The sequence below is a fragment of the Myotis davidii genome, unplaced genomic scaffold, assembly GCF_000327345.1.
Source record: "Myotis davidii unplaced genomic scaffold, ASM32734v1 scaffold754, whole genome shotgun sequence".
Taxonomy (NCBI): Eukaryota; Metazoa; Chordata; class Mammalia; order Chiroptera; family Vespertilionidae; genus Myotis; species Myotis davidii.
The window spans coordinates 83,375-102,639 of NW_006286241.1; the positions used below are offsets into that span (position 1 = coordinate 83,375).

The window sequence follows — 19,265 nt, forward strand, 5'->3', positions numbered from 1 at the left end:
CCCTAAATACTTATAGTGATGTCAAAGTCCCTCTCCAATATCTGGGTTTCTGATGTCTTCTCTTTGCTCATGGCTCTCCGTTATTTGTTGCTATGCTCTGGCATGCCTGTAATTTCCGATGGACTTCGTATTAAAAAATTCCAATTTTTGCCTCCTCAGTCCAGTGCTACTCAAGAAGTTCAGGCTTCTGCTTTCTGTTTGACCTCTAGTCCCTGGCATGTTACTGACAGATCCCTCAAAGGAGAAGCTGGTAGTGAATACAGGGCTCATCCTAATGTGTTTTCTTCTCTCAGGTCTCGGCCCCACTAGGACCTGATGCCTTAATTGCTCTTGATCCACTCGAATAGCTTTCTTCTGTGTGACTGTATTCTCTCTGCAGGAGGATTAGTCTGAAACAAGCTATTCCATCCAAGTCCTTCTCGGGAAGCTGAGGCCATTAATTCATCTGCTATCCCCTCAGTGGGAGGCTGTTTTATCTCTTACACTTCCAGGACCTCAGGGCTAGAGAGTAAAGTAAGTGCTCTCTTTAATCTCTTTTGTCACTTCCAGACGATGCCTCCTTCATTTTTTCAAAACCCCACCAGGCTGCATTAAAATTCATGTCACCTGGCTGTGTTCCCCATGACCACGGCTTGCTGCTCCCCTCTCTCAGCTTTCCGGTTCTCTATCATTCATTAGAGACTTCAGTTAATTGCTTTCTCTCTTTTCCTCACCACCGCCAACCACCTATTATTGTCACTGATACAAACAATGTGGATAACTCAACACTCTAGCCCAGTGGTCGGCAAACCGCGGCTCACGAGCCACATGCGGCTCTTTGGTCCCTTGAGTGTGGCTCTTCCACAAAAGACCACGTGCGGGCGTGCACGTACAGTGTGAAGTTGACTTAAAACTTTAAGTAAAGTTTATTAAGTTAATTTCAGGGAACGTTGTGGAGTGAAAGAAGATGTAGTGTCGAGGATTGAGAAAGGCATGTTGAGATGGTTTGGACAGATAGAGAGGATGAACGAAAGGAGATAGACGAAACAAGTATACAAGGCGAGTGTGGATGGGAGAGTTGGAAGGGGTCGACCTCAGCGAACGTACCTCCATCAGACTGAGGATGTTTTTAGCAAAGGCCAGCTTAGGAGGACCCTCATGAAGTTAATAACAATGTACCTACCTATATAGTTTAAGTTTAAAAATTGGGCTCTCAAAAGAAATTTCAATTGCTGTACTGTTGATATTTGGCTCTGTGGACTAATGAGTTTGCCGACTACTGCCCTAGCCCCTTAGCGACCTTGTCTTTATCCCTCCGTGGATCTTTTCCTCCATTTCTCTTTAGTGACCCATTCCCATAGTGTCCTAGACCTAGCTATAGCCAGTAAATGCACATTTAAAATGATGATGTTAAGGCTCACCATTTTCGACCTCTGCTTTCTCTCTTTGCAGCTCACATGCATTAGAGTCCCACTTTGACATCACTGAAATGACCAGATCACTGACCTTACCACTTCTTCAATGTCTATCACGCAACTCCCCCCTTTATCAAGTTTATACTTCATGGTCAGCTCTCTGTAGCTTTTTCCTAGGGAAATCTTAAACTCCAGTGAATTCAATCTTTTCCTTCCCTATACTTTCACCAGAACAGCCAAAGGTTGCTAGAGAAAATCTCACAATCACGGCGATCCATTTCAATTTAAAATGATCATCACAATCAATACTATGATACAATCCTTTTAATTTCCAAACTAAGTTTGATTTCTGCTTCCACTATAGCTACTTCTCCAAATGCTTTGTTTCTCTTCACAGAAAAAATTTTGCAACGAGTTTTCCATACTTGTATCTAATTCTTCACCTAGCCACTCATTTTTCACTCCCCATCTATCTGGCTGTCGATACCCTTGTTAAATGAATCAATGAACACTTATGCTGCCAAATCCAATGGCTCCTCCTCTACTCTTCTTTAAAAAATATATTTTTATTGATTTCAGAGAGGAAGGGAGAGGGACAGAGATAGAAATATCAATGATGAGAGAGGATCATTGATCAGCTGCATCCTGCACGCCCCCTACTGGGAATCAAGCCTGCAACCCGGACATGTGTCCTGACCGGGAATCAAATCGTGACCTCCTGGTTCATAGGGTGACGCTCAACCACTGTGCCACACTGGCCGGGCTCCTCCTCTACCCTTAGCTAACTTCATTTTTTTTTTTTTTTGCTAACTTCATTTCTTAGCAAAGAAAACATTTCTCTCCTTTCTCCTACCTCACTGTTCCTCCTCTCAATTTCTCTATTTCTACAAAGCCTCTAAATCAGCGGTTCTCAACCTGTGGGTCCGACCCCTTTGGCGGTCGAAGGACCCTTTCACAGGGGTCGTGTAAGACCATCGGAAAACACATATATAATTACATATTGTTTTTGTGACTAATCACTATGCTTTAATTATGTTCAACTTGTAACCATGAAAATACATCCTGCATATCAGATATTTACATGACGATTCATAACAGTAGCAACATTACAGTTATGAAGTAGCATCGAAAATAATTTTATGGTTGGGGGTCACCACAACACGAGGAACTGTATTAAAGGGTGGCGGCATTAGGAAGGTTGAGAACCACTGCTCTAAATGTTAGAAAGCCTTTGGGTTTGGTCCTGGGCCCCATTCTCTAGCTATACTCACTCTTGTGAGAATCTTGTTCAGCTCTGGGGCTAGAAATGCCATCTCCATACTGATGATTCCCCGAATCACATCTGTAGGCTTGACCCTTCTTCGAGCTTTAGACTCAGAGGAGAGGCCAGACCTGAATTAATCTCTCTACTTGCATCTTTTAGAAGCACAAAACAGAATTTACTTTGCTCAAAATAGAGCTCTTTATTTTCCCCAAATGCCAAGCCCATTAATCCTATTATCTTTCTGTCTCAGTAAATGACAGCACCTTCCAATCCCTTGCTCAGACTTAAACCCTGGGGGTAATTTTGACTTCTTTCTTTTTCTTAACCCCATCCACACAGCCAATACATTTTCAATGTCTGCCAGTTCTATTTCTAAAATGTATTTTATTTGTGGTGTTTTTTTTTTTTTTTTTAAATACTTGCCCAAGGATATTTTTCCATTGATTTTAGAAAGGGTAGAAGAGAGAGGGAAAGACAAAATGCATTTGTGAAGTGTGAATTGCATACATGATACTCGTATTAAAAATAGAAGGTTCCGGTCTGTCCCTGGTCCTGGGGTCGCAAAAATACGTTAAAAAAAAACACATACAAAAAACCCCCACATCAACTGGTTGCCTCCTGCATGTGCCCTGATCAGGGCCCAGGCTGGGAAGGAGCCTGCAACCGAGGTATGTGCCCTTGACCGGAATTAAACTCGGTCCACAGGCCGATGCTCTATCCGCTGAGCCAAACCGGCAAGGGCTAAAATATATTTTAAATGTTTATTTTTTTTCTACCTTAACATTTCTTGCCTGGTGGGTAATTCAACAGCCCGTTACCTGGTTTCCCTGCCTCAATTCCCCTCCAATCCATTTCCCACACAACAACCAAACAGATACTTTAAAAATCCAAATGAGATCAAGTTATTTCCATCAGAGCCTCATCAATTGTAAGAACGCAATAAATATTTGTTAAAAGAGTGAATGAATAGATGGATGATTGAGAGAGCAACTGCTCAAGGTTCAGAGCTAGAACTGAAAGCCGAGTCTCTTATTTCATCACAAAAGACATCTTTACACAGGGCCCAGGGGTGGTGTCAGCCCTTACGCTTCAGTACGTGCGGCTGAGAACCAACAACCACGCTCTGAGGCAGATTTCAAAAACAGATCTTGCTAAATAGCTACATTTTATGCACGGTGGCACCACAATCAAATTCCTTACAATTTTCTTCATTTAATTTTTTTGTTTCATTTAATTTAGAAGGCAATGGAGCTAGGCCGAGGGGGATGGATGTTTTTGCAATTTTCTCAGTCCTCTGCGAAATGTGTAATTTACAGAGATCCAATAATATTGATCAAAATCGTAGGCACGGGGCATTCTGCCAGGAATTAGCACAGCAGACGTCTTTTATTACCCACTAACCATGGGACCTTCGGCACATGATTTCATCTGTCTGTGTCTCAGTTAGTCTGGAACATGGAAAGAATAACAGCATCTACCGCTCAGGGATGCCTGGACGTTAAAAGAGAATGCAGATAAAGTGCATAGAACAATACCTGATGATTAGTTACAACTATTATGAGCTGCAATTGCCTTGCAAATGCACCTAACATAGCGTAATTTTTGTGTGGCGAACGTTTTGATAACGAGACATTTAGTAACTCCTACATTATCCCTCATCTGTAGGTTTTCTGGCAAGTTGACAGTTGAATATATATCTACCCTTGGTGGTTATAGGTAGGTTTTTATTACTGGGGCATCTGTGCCTCACCCCTCTCTCTCTCTTCAGCCTCTAAAAAAATGTTCACCTTGCAAGGAATCAATATACATGTAATAAAGAAATGGCTCTCAGGCAATTTTATCTCAGTCACTAAACAGACTCCCCAAACAGTGAGAATGAGGAAGGGAGGCGTGTGAGGCTGCCAAGCAGGCAGCTTGCTGAGCCACGTGGTGGGCTGGCACGCACCGAGCCATATGCCGGCGCCTGCTGGGTCTTACGCGGCGGCACAGACGGGGCTGGAGCCAGGAGTGAGCTCAGGCGGGAAAAGGGAGTTTAAGGAGAGTCTGTGACCACTCTGGTCCCAGCAAAAGGGACCTGGAGTGTGGACACCTTCCTCCAGGGATCTAGACAGGAATGGCATCCATCAGTTTCTCCTAAAGTGCCAATAAGATGAGGTGGCTCTTCATTGCAGCCATGGGGACCGAGGGGACACACTGGGAAGACCTTAGCGCTAAGCCAGAGGGCAAAGACATGCATTCATGCAGGCGGAGAAGCTTCTATCACAGGGGTCTACGCTGGGTTTAGGAGAGCCCGAATCCAGTCCCGTTAGGAAATTCAAGGCAGTTCTACTGGCCGGGCATTCAATTCAATTCAACCAACCAAGTGCCGTCCAGGTCAAGGTGTGGTGGAAGGCATGGTCCAGGGCTGCCTATCACTACCTGAGCCAATTCAGCAGAGACAGGGTTGAAACCTATATGAGCATTTACTTCAATCCTGCCGGCAGCATGGGAGAGCAGCAGGTCACCCACAAACATCTGCTCTACCCCCCACCATAAACCAGATGCTTATACTGGGGAGAAAGGCAAAGATTACGTGGGAAAGTAGCAATTACAGGCATGGGTCAGTAGGTAAGGTATAAGGGTGGGTGCCTCTGGGACTAGACCAGTGATGGCGAACCTATGACACGCGTGTCAGAGGTGATACGCGAACTCATTTTTTTGGTTGATTTTTCTTTGTTAGATGGCATTTAAATATATAAAATAAATATCAAAAATATAAGTCTTTGTTTTACTATGGTTGCAAATATCAAAAAATTTCTATATGTGACACGGCACCAGAGTTAAGTTAGGGTTTTTCAGAATGCTGGCACGCCGAGCTCAAAAGGTTCGCCATCACTGGACTAGACTGTTCCGGCCAGGCAGCTGGAAACCTTTCCACGATGATAGGCAGTTCTCGGGGCAGGAGGAAGGACTACATTCAGATGTTGGCTCCCATGTCCCAGGGAGCACAACTCCCAGCCAGGTTAGAATGTGCTTTCTCTATCAGCACAGAACCATCACAGTTAACAGAGTGTGACTAATATTTCTTACTAGAGGCCCGGTGCACAGAATTCGTGCACTTGGAGGGGGGGGGTCCCTCAGTCTGGCCTGAGCCCTCTCGCAGTCCGGGAGCCCTCGGGGGATGTCCGACTGCATAGAGGCGGGAGAGGCTCCTACCACCGCCACTGGGCTCGCCAGCTGTGAGCCCGGCTTGTGGCTGAGCAGTGCTCCCCCTGTGGGAGTGCACTGACCACCAGGGGGCAGCTCCTGCATTGAACATCATGAGGAGAGCCCTTCACCGGGACAACAGAAGTCCTTATGGAATATGCAGGTTTCATAACAACGGCAACCTCTCACATGGTGGAATGAAAGCCAGAAGACAGAGTTCCCTCTGGGGAAACTACTAAACATACTTGATTGTGTGACCTGCAATGAACACAGAAAACCACACCGACGTGTATGTACAGCTTGACTTTGGAATCGTTAGAAGCCAGTAACACCTAAGTAAAGAGGCCTCAACTCGCACAAAAAAATCTCAAATTTTTATGCTTATTTGGAGCAAGCAGTTCAACAGTCACCTTGTAAAATGTCTAAGTTGGGAACGGGGGCAGCTTGTATTCATTTTCAAATTTACACCTGCCCCCCGTATTCTCAGATTGTGGAACATACATTCCTTTTAGGGTCTGGTTTAGAATCAGCCTCCCTCAGAGTGGTATTCGGAATGGCCGGGCTTAATTTAATTGAACTTTTATCAGAGTTCAGGGTTTCTAGGTTGAATTTTCTCATCTATGGCTGCATTTTGAAGCAACCCTCATTTCCATATGCCCTTGGCCCTGAAGCTCCGTGTTCCCATTGTCACATCTCTGACACGGATGCGTCGTCTGATGGCTGCACACAGGTGGCAGCGTGACAGGTGACACTTGGTGGTCCGCGTGGTGACTCTGTTATGACAGGTCTCCTGCCGTCTCTCAACACTCAGTCAACAAATCACGTAGGGCCCTCCGAGGAAGGAGCAGGAGGCTCGCTTCCCGTCGGAATCTTTTGAGATTTTCTGGGAAGTTTCAAAAAACAAGCAGAATGGAAAAAGGCAATAGGAGAGATTGTTTCTTTAAAGTCACAGAGCACCATCACAGGCGGAAAACACGGGCATCGATGATTCAGACACAAAAAGTGAGTCAGAAAAACTGGGCTTGATGTAAAAGTTTTAAGAATTCCTTGGGCTGAAACCGGTTTGGCTCAGTGGATAGAGCGTCGGCCTGCGGACTGAAAGGTCCCAGGTTCGATTCCGGTCAAGGGCATGTACCTGGGTTGCGGGCACATTAAAAAAAAAAAGAATTCCTTGGTCAGCCTGGCCAGGATGGCTCAGTGGTTGAGCATTGACCTATGAACCGGGAGGCCACGGTTTAATTCCCGGTCAGGACACATGCCTGGATTGTGGGGCTTCATCTCCCGTGTGGGGCGTGCAGGAGGTAGCCGATCAGTGATTCTCTCTCATCAGCTGTTAAAGTGTGTATACAATTTTGGGGGACACCCTGTATACAGTAGTGTATACACATACATATCTTAATAAAAGCCCGATAGGTCTATGATCAGTACCTAGGATACAGCTCTGAGAAATTAAGGTCCTGTTTACTGCTCCACCTTTATAAAGGAAGATCATTCGTTTTCTTATTTTTATAAGAAAACCTATTGTACAGTAAGAGAGCCTAAGGTGTAGTAATATATACATGAGCTGAAATTCAAACACTGCTTTTTTGTGTGTGTGAGAAGCAATAACTGAATGAAGTTTTAATTCATAGTTCACAACAGAAACGTAAACCGTGCCTTTACCACAATTCATTAAGAGCTATTTTCTATCTAGAGTAGCCATATACTCAGCAGCACCAAAGAAAGGCTGTTACACGCTCTACTATTCCCCGGTTTTTATATTTTATTTTTTAAAATATATTTTTATTGATTTCAGAGAGGAAGGGAGAGGGAGAGAGAGATCGAAACATCAATGATGAGAGAGAATCATTGGTCGGCTGCCTCCTGCATGTCCCCTAATGGGGATGGAGCCCACAATCTGGGTATGTGCCCTGACCGGGAATTGAACCATGACCTCCTGGTTCATAGGTCAATGCTTAACCATTGACCCACACTGGCTGGGCATATTCCCTAGCTTTAACTTTGGTTGAGTTGACAAGATTGAGGATGAGCTACGGCAAATAACAGATTTGCAAGTGTACAGTCGAACACTCTTCTGCTCCTCGCTCTCTTCCTACCTCATCTGCATTCTATCCTTCACCATGAATGAAACCCAAAGGACATGCATAAAAGCTCCAGGAGAAAACTTATCTGCAGATGCAGGTACCCAGAGTGAGCCAACGGGAATCCATTTTCAGCAACGTGTCAGATAACAGAGTTTCCACAGTGGGAACCAATTTCATGTTTCTTAAACAGGAAAAGTAATAACGCACTTCTGATCCATGTGGATTGTATCTGTCAATCCACTAAAGTAGGTGTTTTCTACTTTTCCAAAGATATTATCAGAGTGAAGCTTTTTAGGCCCAGCCGTATCTCATCATTTTTCTTTATTTTCCCATGTATAGAAAAATAGTACGCATGGTGATAAGTGCCTAACAATATAAATATAATATTAATAATGTATAATATAACATGTAGGGAAGATGACAAGCAAAATGCCCAGCATGTCTAAACAGCACCAAGATGAGCTGTGAGGCCAGGCCGGTGTGGCTCAGTGGTTGAGCGTCGACCTATGAACCAGGAGGTCATGGTTCAATTCCTGATCAGGGCACATGCCTGGGTTGGGGGCTCGATCCCCAGTGTGGGGCATGCAGGAGGCAGCTAATCAATGATTCTCTCTCATCATTAATGTTTCTGTCTCTCTCTCCCTTTCCCGTTCTCTCTGAAATCAATAAAAATATATTTTAAAAAAGGTTCATTATAAAAATAAAAAAGAAACTGAACTGTGAATCAGGCCCTAGCCGGTTTTCCTCAATGGTTAGAGTGCCGGCCCACAGACTAAAGGGTTGTGGGTTCGATTCTGGTCAAGGGCACGTATGTGGGTTGCAGGCTCCATCCCCTGCCCTGTGGTCAGGGTGCATAAGAGAGGCAACCAATCCATGTGTCTCTTTCACATCGATGTTTCGCTCGCTCTCTGTCTCTCTCCCCATCCCTTCCACTTTCTAAAAATCAATGGGAAAAAAAATCGAGTATGGATTAACAACAATAAAAAGTTGTGAATCAGGAAGGTTTTCCAGATTCAAACCTCTGATTACACCGTTTTAAATTCTGAGAAGCAGGAGGACAGCTGTCATTTGTGGAGCAAGAGAGGAACAGAATTCCAGTGTCTGTTCTGATCAGAGTGGCTCTTTTTTTCTAATCACATCATGGAAGTGATCAGAGAGGGAACGACTCCTCTTTCTAGTTAATTATCATTAAATGGCCACTAGATTATTTTGCATAAACTAATATGCAACAACACTCTTAAAAGTCCCAGAAGTACTGAGTAATTAGTTCTTTCATCTAGCCCAGGGGTAGGCAAACTTTTTGACTCGAGGGCCACAATGGGTTCTTAAACTGGACTGGAGGGCCGGAACAAAAGCATGGATGGAGTGTTTGTGTGAACTAATATAAATTCACAGTAAACATCATTACATAAAAGGGTACGGTCTTTTTTTTTTTTTAGTTTTATTCATTTCAAACGTGCCGGATCCGGCCCGCGGGCCGTAGTTTGCCCACGGCTGGTCTAGAGGCTGTACTCAGACCATTTTTCAAAGGAGAAATCAAAAGTCCACGACGTGAAATGCATTAATTATAAAGAAATTACATATTAAGTGAGGATGAAGGTATCATAACAGAACACCTGGTGGTAGAGTAGCGTATCAACCTTGGCCTTACCCTTTAATTTCAAGGCTTCTAATACCTTTGAATCAGCCGTCACATCGCTGACTAGCTTGATTTCGATATTTTGCGAAGTCAGCTCGAGCAACTTTTCGAAGAGACGTTGACCCTGGGAAAGAATAATCAGAGACAAAGAAAGTCAGGAAACCAAATAGCTGCTACTTTAATGAGGCATTAATGAGGTATTCAAAAAACTAAAACGATTCATTCACATTTTGAAAGAAAAGCACTTCAGCAGTTGGTATTCTTGAAAATTCTACCAGAGGAGAACTAGTATATGTAGAGCAGTAATGGGAACACAGATTACAGTCTTTTTTTAAATTTTTGATACTGTATTGTGCAATCCAACAATTACCGCAATAAATAATTTCAGTGCTACAGTGCAAATTTACCGTTGTTTTTTTTTTTAATATATATTTTATTGATTTTTTACAGAGAGGAAGGGAGAGATATAGAAAGTTAGAAACATCGATGAGAAAGAAACATTGATCAGCCGCCTCCTACACATCTCCCACTGGGGATGTGTCCGCAACCCAGGTACATGCCCCTGACCGGAATCGAACCTGGGACCCTTCAGTCCGCAAGTCGACGCTCTATCCACTGAGCCAAACCGGTTTCGGCAAATTTTCCCTTGTTTTACCTTTTTTTTTTTTTTTTTAATCTTCATCCGAGGATATTTTTCCATTCATTTTTAGAGAGAATGGAAGAGAGAGGGAAAGATAGAGAGAAACATCGATGGGAGAGAAACACATGGATTTGTTGCCTCCTGCCTGAGCCTGCAATCAAGGCATGTGCCCTTGACTGGAATTGAACCTGGGACCCTTCAGTCTGCAGGCCGATGCTCTATCCACTGAGCAAAATGGGCTAGGGCTGCCCTTGTTTTACGTCTGATGAGCTCTGACGTTATCTACACATGAACAGGCAGCAGAGAATATTAAACCGTTGTGTTTGGGTCCACAGAGACCTGGATTCCAGCTGGTTTTCCAATTTACACACTGTCTTTGTAATCTCACTGAACTCCATTTCTTCCCTCAGCAAAATGTGGATATTCGTATTTACTTTAAAAGGCTCTGGTGAGAATTAAAGGAGTCAGTGGTAGGTAAGCACCTTTAAGTGTTAACTCCGATGGGGGGCGGGGGGGTATCAGGCAGGGCTGCTCCGCAGGGATCTGCCTGAATTCCCCATCTTGTTTAAAGTGTGTTTTATTGACTTCAATCGATTCTCTGCCTCTCAAGCTGTAATTATTGACACAGCCTAAGCATAAGGGAAATCAAAACAAAGTAAAACCAGATTTTTAAAGGACAGTTTCACAGGCATGAACATCTGATAGTAGGTTTTCGTCTCAGGAAGAATCTGGGCCCAGAGTCCGTACCTGATCTCAGGTGAGGGGGCTACAACATCATCCTGTTTATTTTCCCTTGTGTGTTTTTAGGGATTCCCTCTCCTGATCATAAAAGAGAACTCGTTTTCTTTGATTGATTTTTTCCCCACTATTTTTGTTATTCGGCCACAAACTCAAATGCCTTCAGGGGCCGGACAGGCAAGAAGGCTTTGGTCTTACTGGCCCCCAAGTGGCGACGTCATGTCTTACTTCAATAAGAATGGACTGTTGATGGTGATTCTACAGAAAGGACTTGGAGCCGAAACTGGTTTGGCTCAGTGGATAGAGCATCGGCTTGCGGACAGAAGGGTCCCGGGTTCGATTCCGGTCAAGGGCATGTACCTGGGTTGCGGGCACATCCGCAGTAGGAGATGTGCAGGAGGCGGCTGATCGATGTTTCTCTCTCATCGATGTTTCTGACTATCTCTCTCCCTTCCTCTCTGTAAAAAAAATCAATAAAATATATTTAAAAAAAAAAAAGGACTGGGAGACTGAGAAGAGGGAATGGAGGTTTGTGGAGGGAGAGAGGTGATTTCTGCAATCGATCTTAGAAAAGAGAGAAGGCCAGGATGGAACCCCTAAAGCTATGGAGCGCGCAGGAAAACATAAGGGGGAGAGGGGTTTAGGGTGATGGGTAAATTGCAGAGATTGGACATGTGACTGACAGGTGCACTGGAAGAGAAAAAGAGGCAAAAGAATAAGTTTGCAGATAACAGAAGAAGAACGGTTCAACCTGAGGAAAGACCCCCATGTTGAAAAAATATTCCAAGACGGAGGCTCATGGGATGTGGAAAGACACATCTAAGCCTATTCTCTAAAACGACTCCACAGCAACGAGAAAAAGGAATTCTGACAAACTTCTGGCCGAAAACAAAGCACTTACCTATCAAGGAAATTGGATCAGAGTGGCACCGAGCCAACCAGCTGTGACACTAAGTTAACTCAGATTGCGGGAGAGGAAGACTGAAGCCCAGGCAAGGATTTTGCTTACGAGGGTGAATGAAAGAAATATGTGCAGTTATTTATAGATTTAGAGACTATTTACCCACATAACCCCTATGGGGAATACATTCAAAGATGGACTCTAATCAAACGCTAAGTAACACCAATCACCATCAAGGAGGATGAAGGGGAGAAGATGCAAGTGACGGAGCCATACGGTGTGGAGTTGTGTTTGATGCACCTGCTAAATAAAGATTCCGGAAACAGAAGAGACACATCACAGGGGGGAGATCTACTGCATAAAATGTCAAACTATGAAAACATTTTTTTGTTGATGGTCAGACGGATAATTTTGTTTCTCTTCCATTTCTCTGTAGTTTCCAAACTTTCTATAGTAAGAAGCTGATACTGGGATAATGAGAGAAAAAAATCCAACCTATTCTTTTTGTTTGTTAATCCTCATCCAAGAATAGTTTTCCAATGATTTTTAGAGAGAGTGGAAGGAATGGGGAGAGACAGAGAGAGAGAAACATCGCTGAGAGAGAGAGACACGTGGATTGGCTGCCTCCGGGGCCAGGGAGCAAGCCTGCAACTTAGGTACATGCCCTTGACCGGAATCGAACCCCAGACCCTTCAGTCCACAGGCCGACGCTCTATCCACTGAGCCAAACCGGCTAGGGCTCGACCTATTCTTTTTAAAAAGAGAAGTTTCAAAATCATAAGTAGACCTTAGGGAAACGGAAAAACACAGAGATGAAGATCCAGGGGGAAACCAATCAAGCAGATAGTAAACAACTTCAAACAAAACTCATTATTTAATCCAAATAACTGGGAAGACGGTCTGGCTTCATGATTTATTCATGTCCATGTGATTGGATTTAAAAAAAAATTTAAGGAGGTTAAACTCCTGCTAATCATAGTGCTTATGCGTTTAGAGCAGAATGTTGATTTCCCTTGGAAATAGACCGGGAAGCCAGCGAGAGCGTAATTAGGGTTGCTCAACAGATGGGGAGATGGAAGTGTGGAGCCGCAGCAGCAACGGAGCCAGAACGAGCAGCACTGCGGGAGGAGGACAGGAGTTCACAGGAGTGGAGAGCTCAGTGGAGAGGCCAAGCCAGAGGCCCCGCCCCCCGCGGTGTTCCCACCAATCGCTTTCTGTGCTTTCCCACTACACTGTACAGAATGGGGCGGGACCATGCTTACTCGGTGTTGTATCCCCAGCAATAGCTCAGCCCCTTCATAAATATTTGTTCAATAAAGGCACATTCAAAAGGATGTCCCAGCCAGGTTTCAAACAGGAGAATGCTAATTGAGAAGCACTAGCCGAGTGTTGAATTTGGGGAGAGATGCTATTTTTTTAACTTAATTTATTTTTTTAAAATTTATTTTTATTGATTTCAGAGAGGAAGGGAGAGAGAGAGAGAGAGAGAGAGAGAAACATCAATGATGAGAGAGAATCATTGATTGGCTGCCTCTTGCCCCCTACTGGGGATCGAGCCCACAACCTGGGCATGTGCCCTTGACAGGAATCCAACCTGGGACCCCTAAGTCCGCAGGCCGATGCTCTATCCACTGAGCCAAACCAGCGAGGGCAGTACCTTCTTTTTTTAGAAATGGTAAACTTGGTGGCCTGAAGAGAACTATTTAAAAAAGTTGGCCCTGGGTCCTGGGGACAAATGATGACACCAATTAACCAACCAAACGCCCTGGCAAGCGGTTACAGAATTAGAACCGTAAACACGCGTGTTGTGCCCAGATGAATTCTGGGGCGTGCCAGCCACAGGCACCATGATGCCGACGGTGCCCCTGACGTTACCCAATACAACAACTCCGTATAGAGAGCCTCTGGCATGCAAACACGAAACATGATCTTGACCTTGAAAGCCAGGCGTTCTAGCAGGAGCTGAGCAACATGTGATGAGCAACAGCCCACACACACAAATGCAGTGATGTCCATGGGCTACGGAGGACAAGAGACTATAAACATGACCTTGCACGTGAGAAGCGGAGGCCGGAGTACTAAGGCGTGTCGAGTGCACCTCAGTAAAACCCTCGCCCACGCCCTGCGGATGCGCTTACCTGACATGCCCATGGGTGACTGTGGATGAGATCCCACTGGGAAGACACGATGTCCACCGACTTTTGGGCCATGGTGAGTAAGTTCATCCAACCTTGGTAGAGTGACAGGTGAAAGGGTGCGTTTTCCGAATAGTTAAGGCCTGCAGGGATGTTTTCCACCAGGGCGATTCTTGGGAAAGATTTTGAAAAACAAACAAACAAGACCTAGTCAAATTGGAAGCCACAGATCTTCATACACACATGCGGAGACATCTGAAAAATACTCCTTCCTCTTCCTGGATGTACCTGTTTCTCATAATTTACAGTTTTCACCAAAGATGTCTTGGCATTTCCCCTCTGTTAATCTACTGTGTTCTAAGAGTTTAGGCTCTGTTTTTTCTGTTAGTGATCGTGTTTCATAAAATCATGCTATATGTCCCTCATGTCCAGTTTCAAACTAGCTTTGAAAAAAAAAATTCAGAGCTTCCTGCTCCGGCATCTTCCCCTGATAACATAGTTCTTTTTAAAAATATGTTTGTAGTCCCAGCCGGTTTGGCTCAGTTACTAAGAGTGTCATCCTGTGGACCAAAGGGTCCTGGGTTCGATTCCGGTCATCAGATCTTATTATTTCATGAGTTATTGATGAACTAGAGGCCCGGTGCATGAAATTCGTGCATGTGGTGGGGTCCTTCGGCCCGGCGTGCACCCTCTCGCAATCCGGGACCCCTTGGGGGATGTCTGACTGCCAGTTTAGGCTGATCCCATAGGAATCCCTGCGGGATCGGGCCTAAACCGGCAGTCGGACATTCCTCTAGCAATCCAGGACCGCTGGCTCCTAACTGCTCACCTGCCTGCTTTGCAATTCTATGTATTTTAACTAAAAGACCATTCTCCAAGGAACGGGCCATGGGGTTCCTCAGACTGACAAAGGGGTCTCCGGCACAGAAAGGGTTACGTGCTCGTCCGACGGATAAAGCATCATCTGTTCCTTTTTCTGTTTCACACACATTCTTATAACAAATTTCCCCCTTCTGAAGCCTTAGATGTGGATAAGATCCGCAAGAGAGATTTCTCAAGAGAAGAGAATCGGGTCAAAACCAAGTTCGGGAAGCATCTAATCCCTTCTGGTTAGTAGAGAAAGTGGGGCAGGCGAAGGAGACAGAAGAAGTACTGGGAAGGCCAGCAGAGGAGGGAGAAGCAATTCCTGGGAGCCAACGAAGACCACACTTATTATTATTATTATTTGATGTTTACTAAGGAACCGCGTCAACGATGAATTTGTACTAAAAGTAAAAATAGAGGAGTTGCTCTGGGGGGCACGCTCAGGTTTGGGTAATGAAGGTCCGGAACAAAGGCCCTGCCCGCCTCCTCCCAAATGACCAGGAAAGCTGGTCCACCCTGCAGCGACTCGGCGCCTGCTTCCTACGCCCCCGTAGAAAAAGCTTCTAGAAATCAGCGTAGAAATAACTGGGCTTGTTTCTGTGACCTGTCATTTCATTTCCTCTAACAACCAACAGCCCGCTTCTCTCCAGGGGCAGATGTAATGAGCATCCGGGCAGGACTCGTTTCCACGGGACAGCAGCCCTCGCTCCGTGCTTGCTTCTCAGGCAACGAGAGGAGTGAACAGACCTCATTAACATCCACCTTTGGCCAAGTCCCAGGGATGCCAGCAGGCCGGCTCTGAGAGAACTGTGCCCAAAGGCAGTGGCACTATTTCTGATGTCTCATAACAAGGGGGAAAGGCTGAATGTACAGACACAAGACAGCAAAAATCGTTTCATGGCCCCAGCTGGTTTGGCTCAGTGGATAGAGCGTTGGCCTGCGGATTGAGGGGTCCAGGGTTCAATTCCGGTCAAGGGCACATGCCAGGGGTTGTGGGCTCGATCCTTGGTAGGGGGCGTGCAGGAGGCAGCCGATCCATGATTCTCTCTCATCATTGATGTTTCTGTCTCTTTGTCCCTCTCCCTTCCTCTCTGAAATCAATAAAATACACATACATATATTTATTTAAAAAAATCTTTTCATGGTACTCTAAGATAAATGACAAATGGTTTGAACAGTGAGTCCAGGGAGCTGAGGTGGAATAAATATAAGAAAAAAGGGTTTGACATTGTTAGATTTAAAAATAGAATTCTGGCTGTTTTCATTAACTATGTATTTATTTGTCAAAATTAATGGGATCATCAAATTGTCTCTTTCAATTCAGGAAAAAATTTCACCTTTTATTTTTTTAAAGTATATTTTTATTGATTTCAGAGAGGAAGAGAAAGGGAGAGAGACAGAGAGAAACATCAATGATGAGAATCACCGATCGGCTGCCTCCTGCACATCCCATACTGGGGATCAAACCCAGAACCCGGGCATGTGCCCTGACCAGGAATTGAACCATGACCTCCTGGTTCATAGGTCGACAGTCAACCACTGAGCAATGCCGGCCGGGCAATACTTCACCTTTTAAAAGAAATATCTGTAGTTCCCCTCGAATAAGCTACTAAAAAGTGCAGTCCCAACATTCGCTAGCTTTAAACGTGCGTGTGTGTGTGTGTGTGTGTGTGTGTGTGTTAAACACAAAGAATCTCTATCAAGTATTATACTTTCACACTTGACTTGTTAAAGAGCAAAGAGAAATGTTAAAAAGCAGAGGATTTGCAATAAGGTAGATGAAACTCAGCTCTGCCAGTTATTAGCTGTGAAACCTTGGACATAGGATTAACTTATTAAAATCTGTTTCCACTTCTGAGAGACAAACAGTTACTACAAAGATGAGAGGAAATAATCTATGTGAAGTTCTTTGCTCCGTGCCTGCTACCTAGTAAGCGCTAAATAAGACAATTTTAAGCAGTGACTTACAGCCTAAAAGCTTACAGTTAAAATGCCTGCAAGTTCTCAAACTGATACAGCACAGTCACTACAAAGGATCTACATACTTTCTCTCATCGCCAGCACAAGGGGTCGGTTATTGGCACCTGCTGATCTATACAGGCTGCTTGGTGGTCAATTCATTGACTTTCATTCCTGAGGTCTTGGCTGAGGTCATTAATCAATGAGCTGAGCAGGGGGCCTTAGTTCATCAATACAATTAGACTTGCACTCGGAGCAAAAGGATGTACCTCGGGGGGTCATCTGGCTGTGATCACACCCCAGGATTGACAAGGAAGCAGGCTGACCTTCCCCAAGAGATACTGGGGTCTCCGACTTGAAGTAGAAGACGACCTACTGCCCAGGTGGCAGGTTCGCCGGTCACATGAGGAATCAGAGGGTCTGGGGGACCTGAGAGCTGAGACCCTCTGGTCCCCCAAAGCTGAGCCCAAAGCTGAGACAAGGATGCCAGACATTCATTCGGGAGGGTTCCCAGGAAGCAGGAAGGAGGGAGCAGGCTCAGTGAAAGGGGAAGGCCCATAAGAACCCCCGAATGAGCAGGTCACAGCCACGGGCAGCTGAGCGCATGGTCATGGGGCCCTCGGAGGGACTGTGTGGAACCCTCCTGGGAAAACTCTCATCCTGCTGGAGTTGAGAGCTGCCCCGGGGGGGTGACTGATGCCCCGGACTGATGGGCTGTCCAGTGAAGGCCAAGCCAGCTCCCACGCACCAGACAAAGCTCTTATGGTGGGGTTCTGGGTTCAATCCCCAGTGGGGGGCATGCAGGAGGGGGCCTATCAATGATTCTCCTTCATCATTGATGTTTCTATCTCTCATTCTCTCTTCCTCTCTGAAATCAATCAATCAATCTATCATCTATCTATCTATCTATCTATCTATCTACCTACCTATCTATCTATGAATGAATGACTAGGGCCTACATGAAGATGATGGTGGCCTCAACTTGGGGGTGAGCCCTGAGATGGAGAAGAGTGGAGAGACACTGACAGTGATCCTCCCTCACGGAACTCACATGTTAGTGGGAAAGGCAGGCAATAAACACTAGACATTTGATGGTAAAGCAGATAGGATATGGGTACTAAGGAGGAAATTCTTCTGCCCCATTCTTTCTTTATTTTTTAAAATATATTTTTAGTGATTTCAGAGAGGAAGGGAGAGGGGGAGAGAGAGAAACATCAATGATGAGAGAGAATCACTGATTGGCTGCCTCCTGCACATCCCACACTGGGGATCGAGCCCCCAACTTGGGCATGTGCCCTAGACTGGAATTGAATCCAGGACCCTTCAGTCCCCAGGCCGATGCTCTATCTACTGAGCCAAACCGGTCGGGGCTTCTGCCCATTCTTGACGTCACTTCCAGGTTCAACGGTGCTCTGTGGTGTGACACAACTTTGCCTTTCTCTAACCTAGACCTTTCCTCGCCCTGCTTCAGAGGGGCGGTGAATGACCCCATTGGGAGATCAAGATGCATATTCAGCTTCTTCCTCATGTCTTCCTCGTAGGAAAGCCATCCCACCCCAGCCCCCACAAGCTGTGCCTAGACAAGCGCCTTCATGGCCAAGGTGACCCTCGTCCAAGGCTGACTGTGGCTGGGTGCTAAGCCTGCTGCTCCTGGTCAGAACTGTCAACTTGCTCAGGGAGAAGGATGCCCGTTACTGAGCCCCCTCCGGGACCCTAACATGGACGTGAGCTGGAATTCTAATGCTGTGGGGAGGCACGGGACTTGGTTGGAAGGTCTGTAAGGAGGCTTCTCCGACAGGTCGGGGGTCTCTTGGGGGACCCTGCCAAAGGCGGCAGCCCCTGCCTTGACTTTCCCAAACAAGTCCGAGCTCCCGGGTGTTTTACTGGAATCTCTATGTTTAGTCTTCAAACCCGACCTTGTAGAAGCATGTGCTTTCTCAAGGATGCTTGCCCTGCTGATTGTGTCTAGAGGTTAATTTTGGTTCAAGCTACCCTACATAATAAAAGGCCAGGGACCATACGTAAGTGTAATGACCAGAATGACCGCTCGACCAGCCACCATGAGGTGCACTGACCACCTTTTGGTCCCTCCCCACCAGGCCTGTGATTGGCGGCTTGCAGCAGCGGGCAGAGCGGCTAGCGGTGGGGGGAGGGGTGACGAGTGGCGGTGAGCGGCAGCGAGCTACACACGGATGATTTTGTGTGCTGGGCCTCTAGTTGTTACAATAAAAGCCCGAGGAGGCAGGCAATCAGGCTGTTTGCTCCTATAACAAGCAGTCCCTTAGCTTCGCTTTCACAGAAACGTGTGTCAAGAGTCATCATTCACCCATTGCTCAGGATCTGCTGGTCAGTCCCAGCATAATGTAGTAAATTCTCCTGGACATTGTGATGGACTGAGGAACCACAGGTCAGAATCTAGAATGAACAACTGGAATGAACAGAACAGGTTGGGGGAAAGATC

At 45.5% G+C, this 19,265-nt stretch overlaps 1 protein-coding gene across 3 annotated transcripts in view; it reads right to left on the reverse strand.

Moving 5' to 3' along the window:
• Positions 1-19,265, reverse strand: part of PLD5 (phospholipase D family member 5) — a 126,774-nt gene that overhangs the window by 42,905 nt on the left and 64,604 nt on the right. For 2 of the 3 annotated variants that reach the window (XM_015559925.1, XM_015559926.1), the window contains 2 exons: positions 13,985-14,153; positions 9,580-9,691 (listed from right to left, as the gene is read on the reverse strand). In XM_015559925.1, the coding sequence (XP_015415411.1) occupies positions 9,580-9,691; positions 13,985-14,153 (281 nt within the window). Of the gene's footprint in view, positions 1-9,579; positions 9,692-13,984; positions 14,154-19,265 lie in introns of those variants that run through there. The other variant, XM_006757510.2, reaches the window with a different exon arrangement.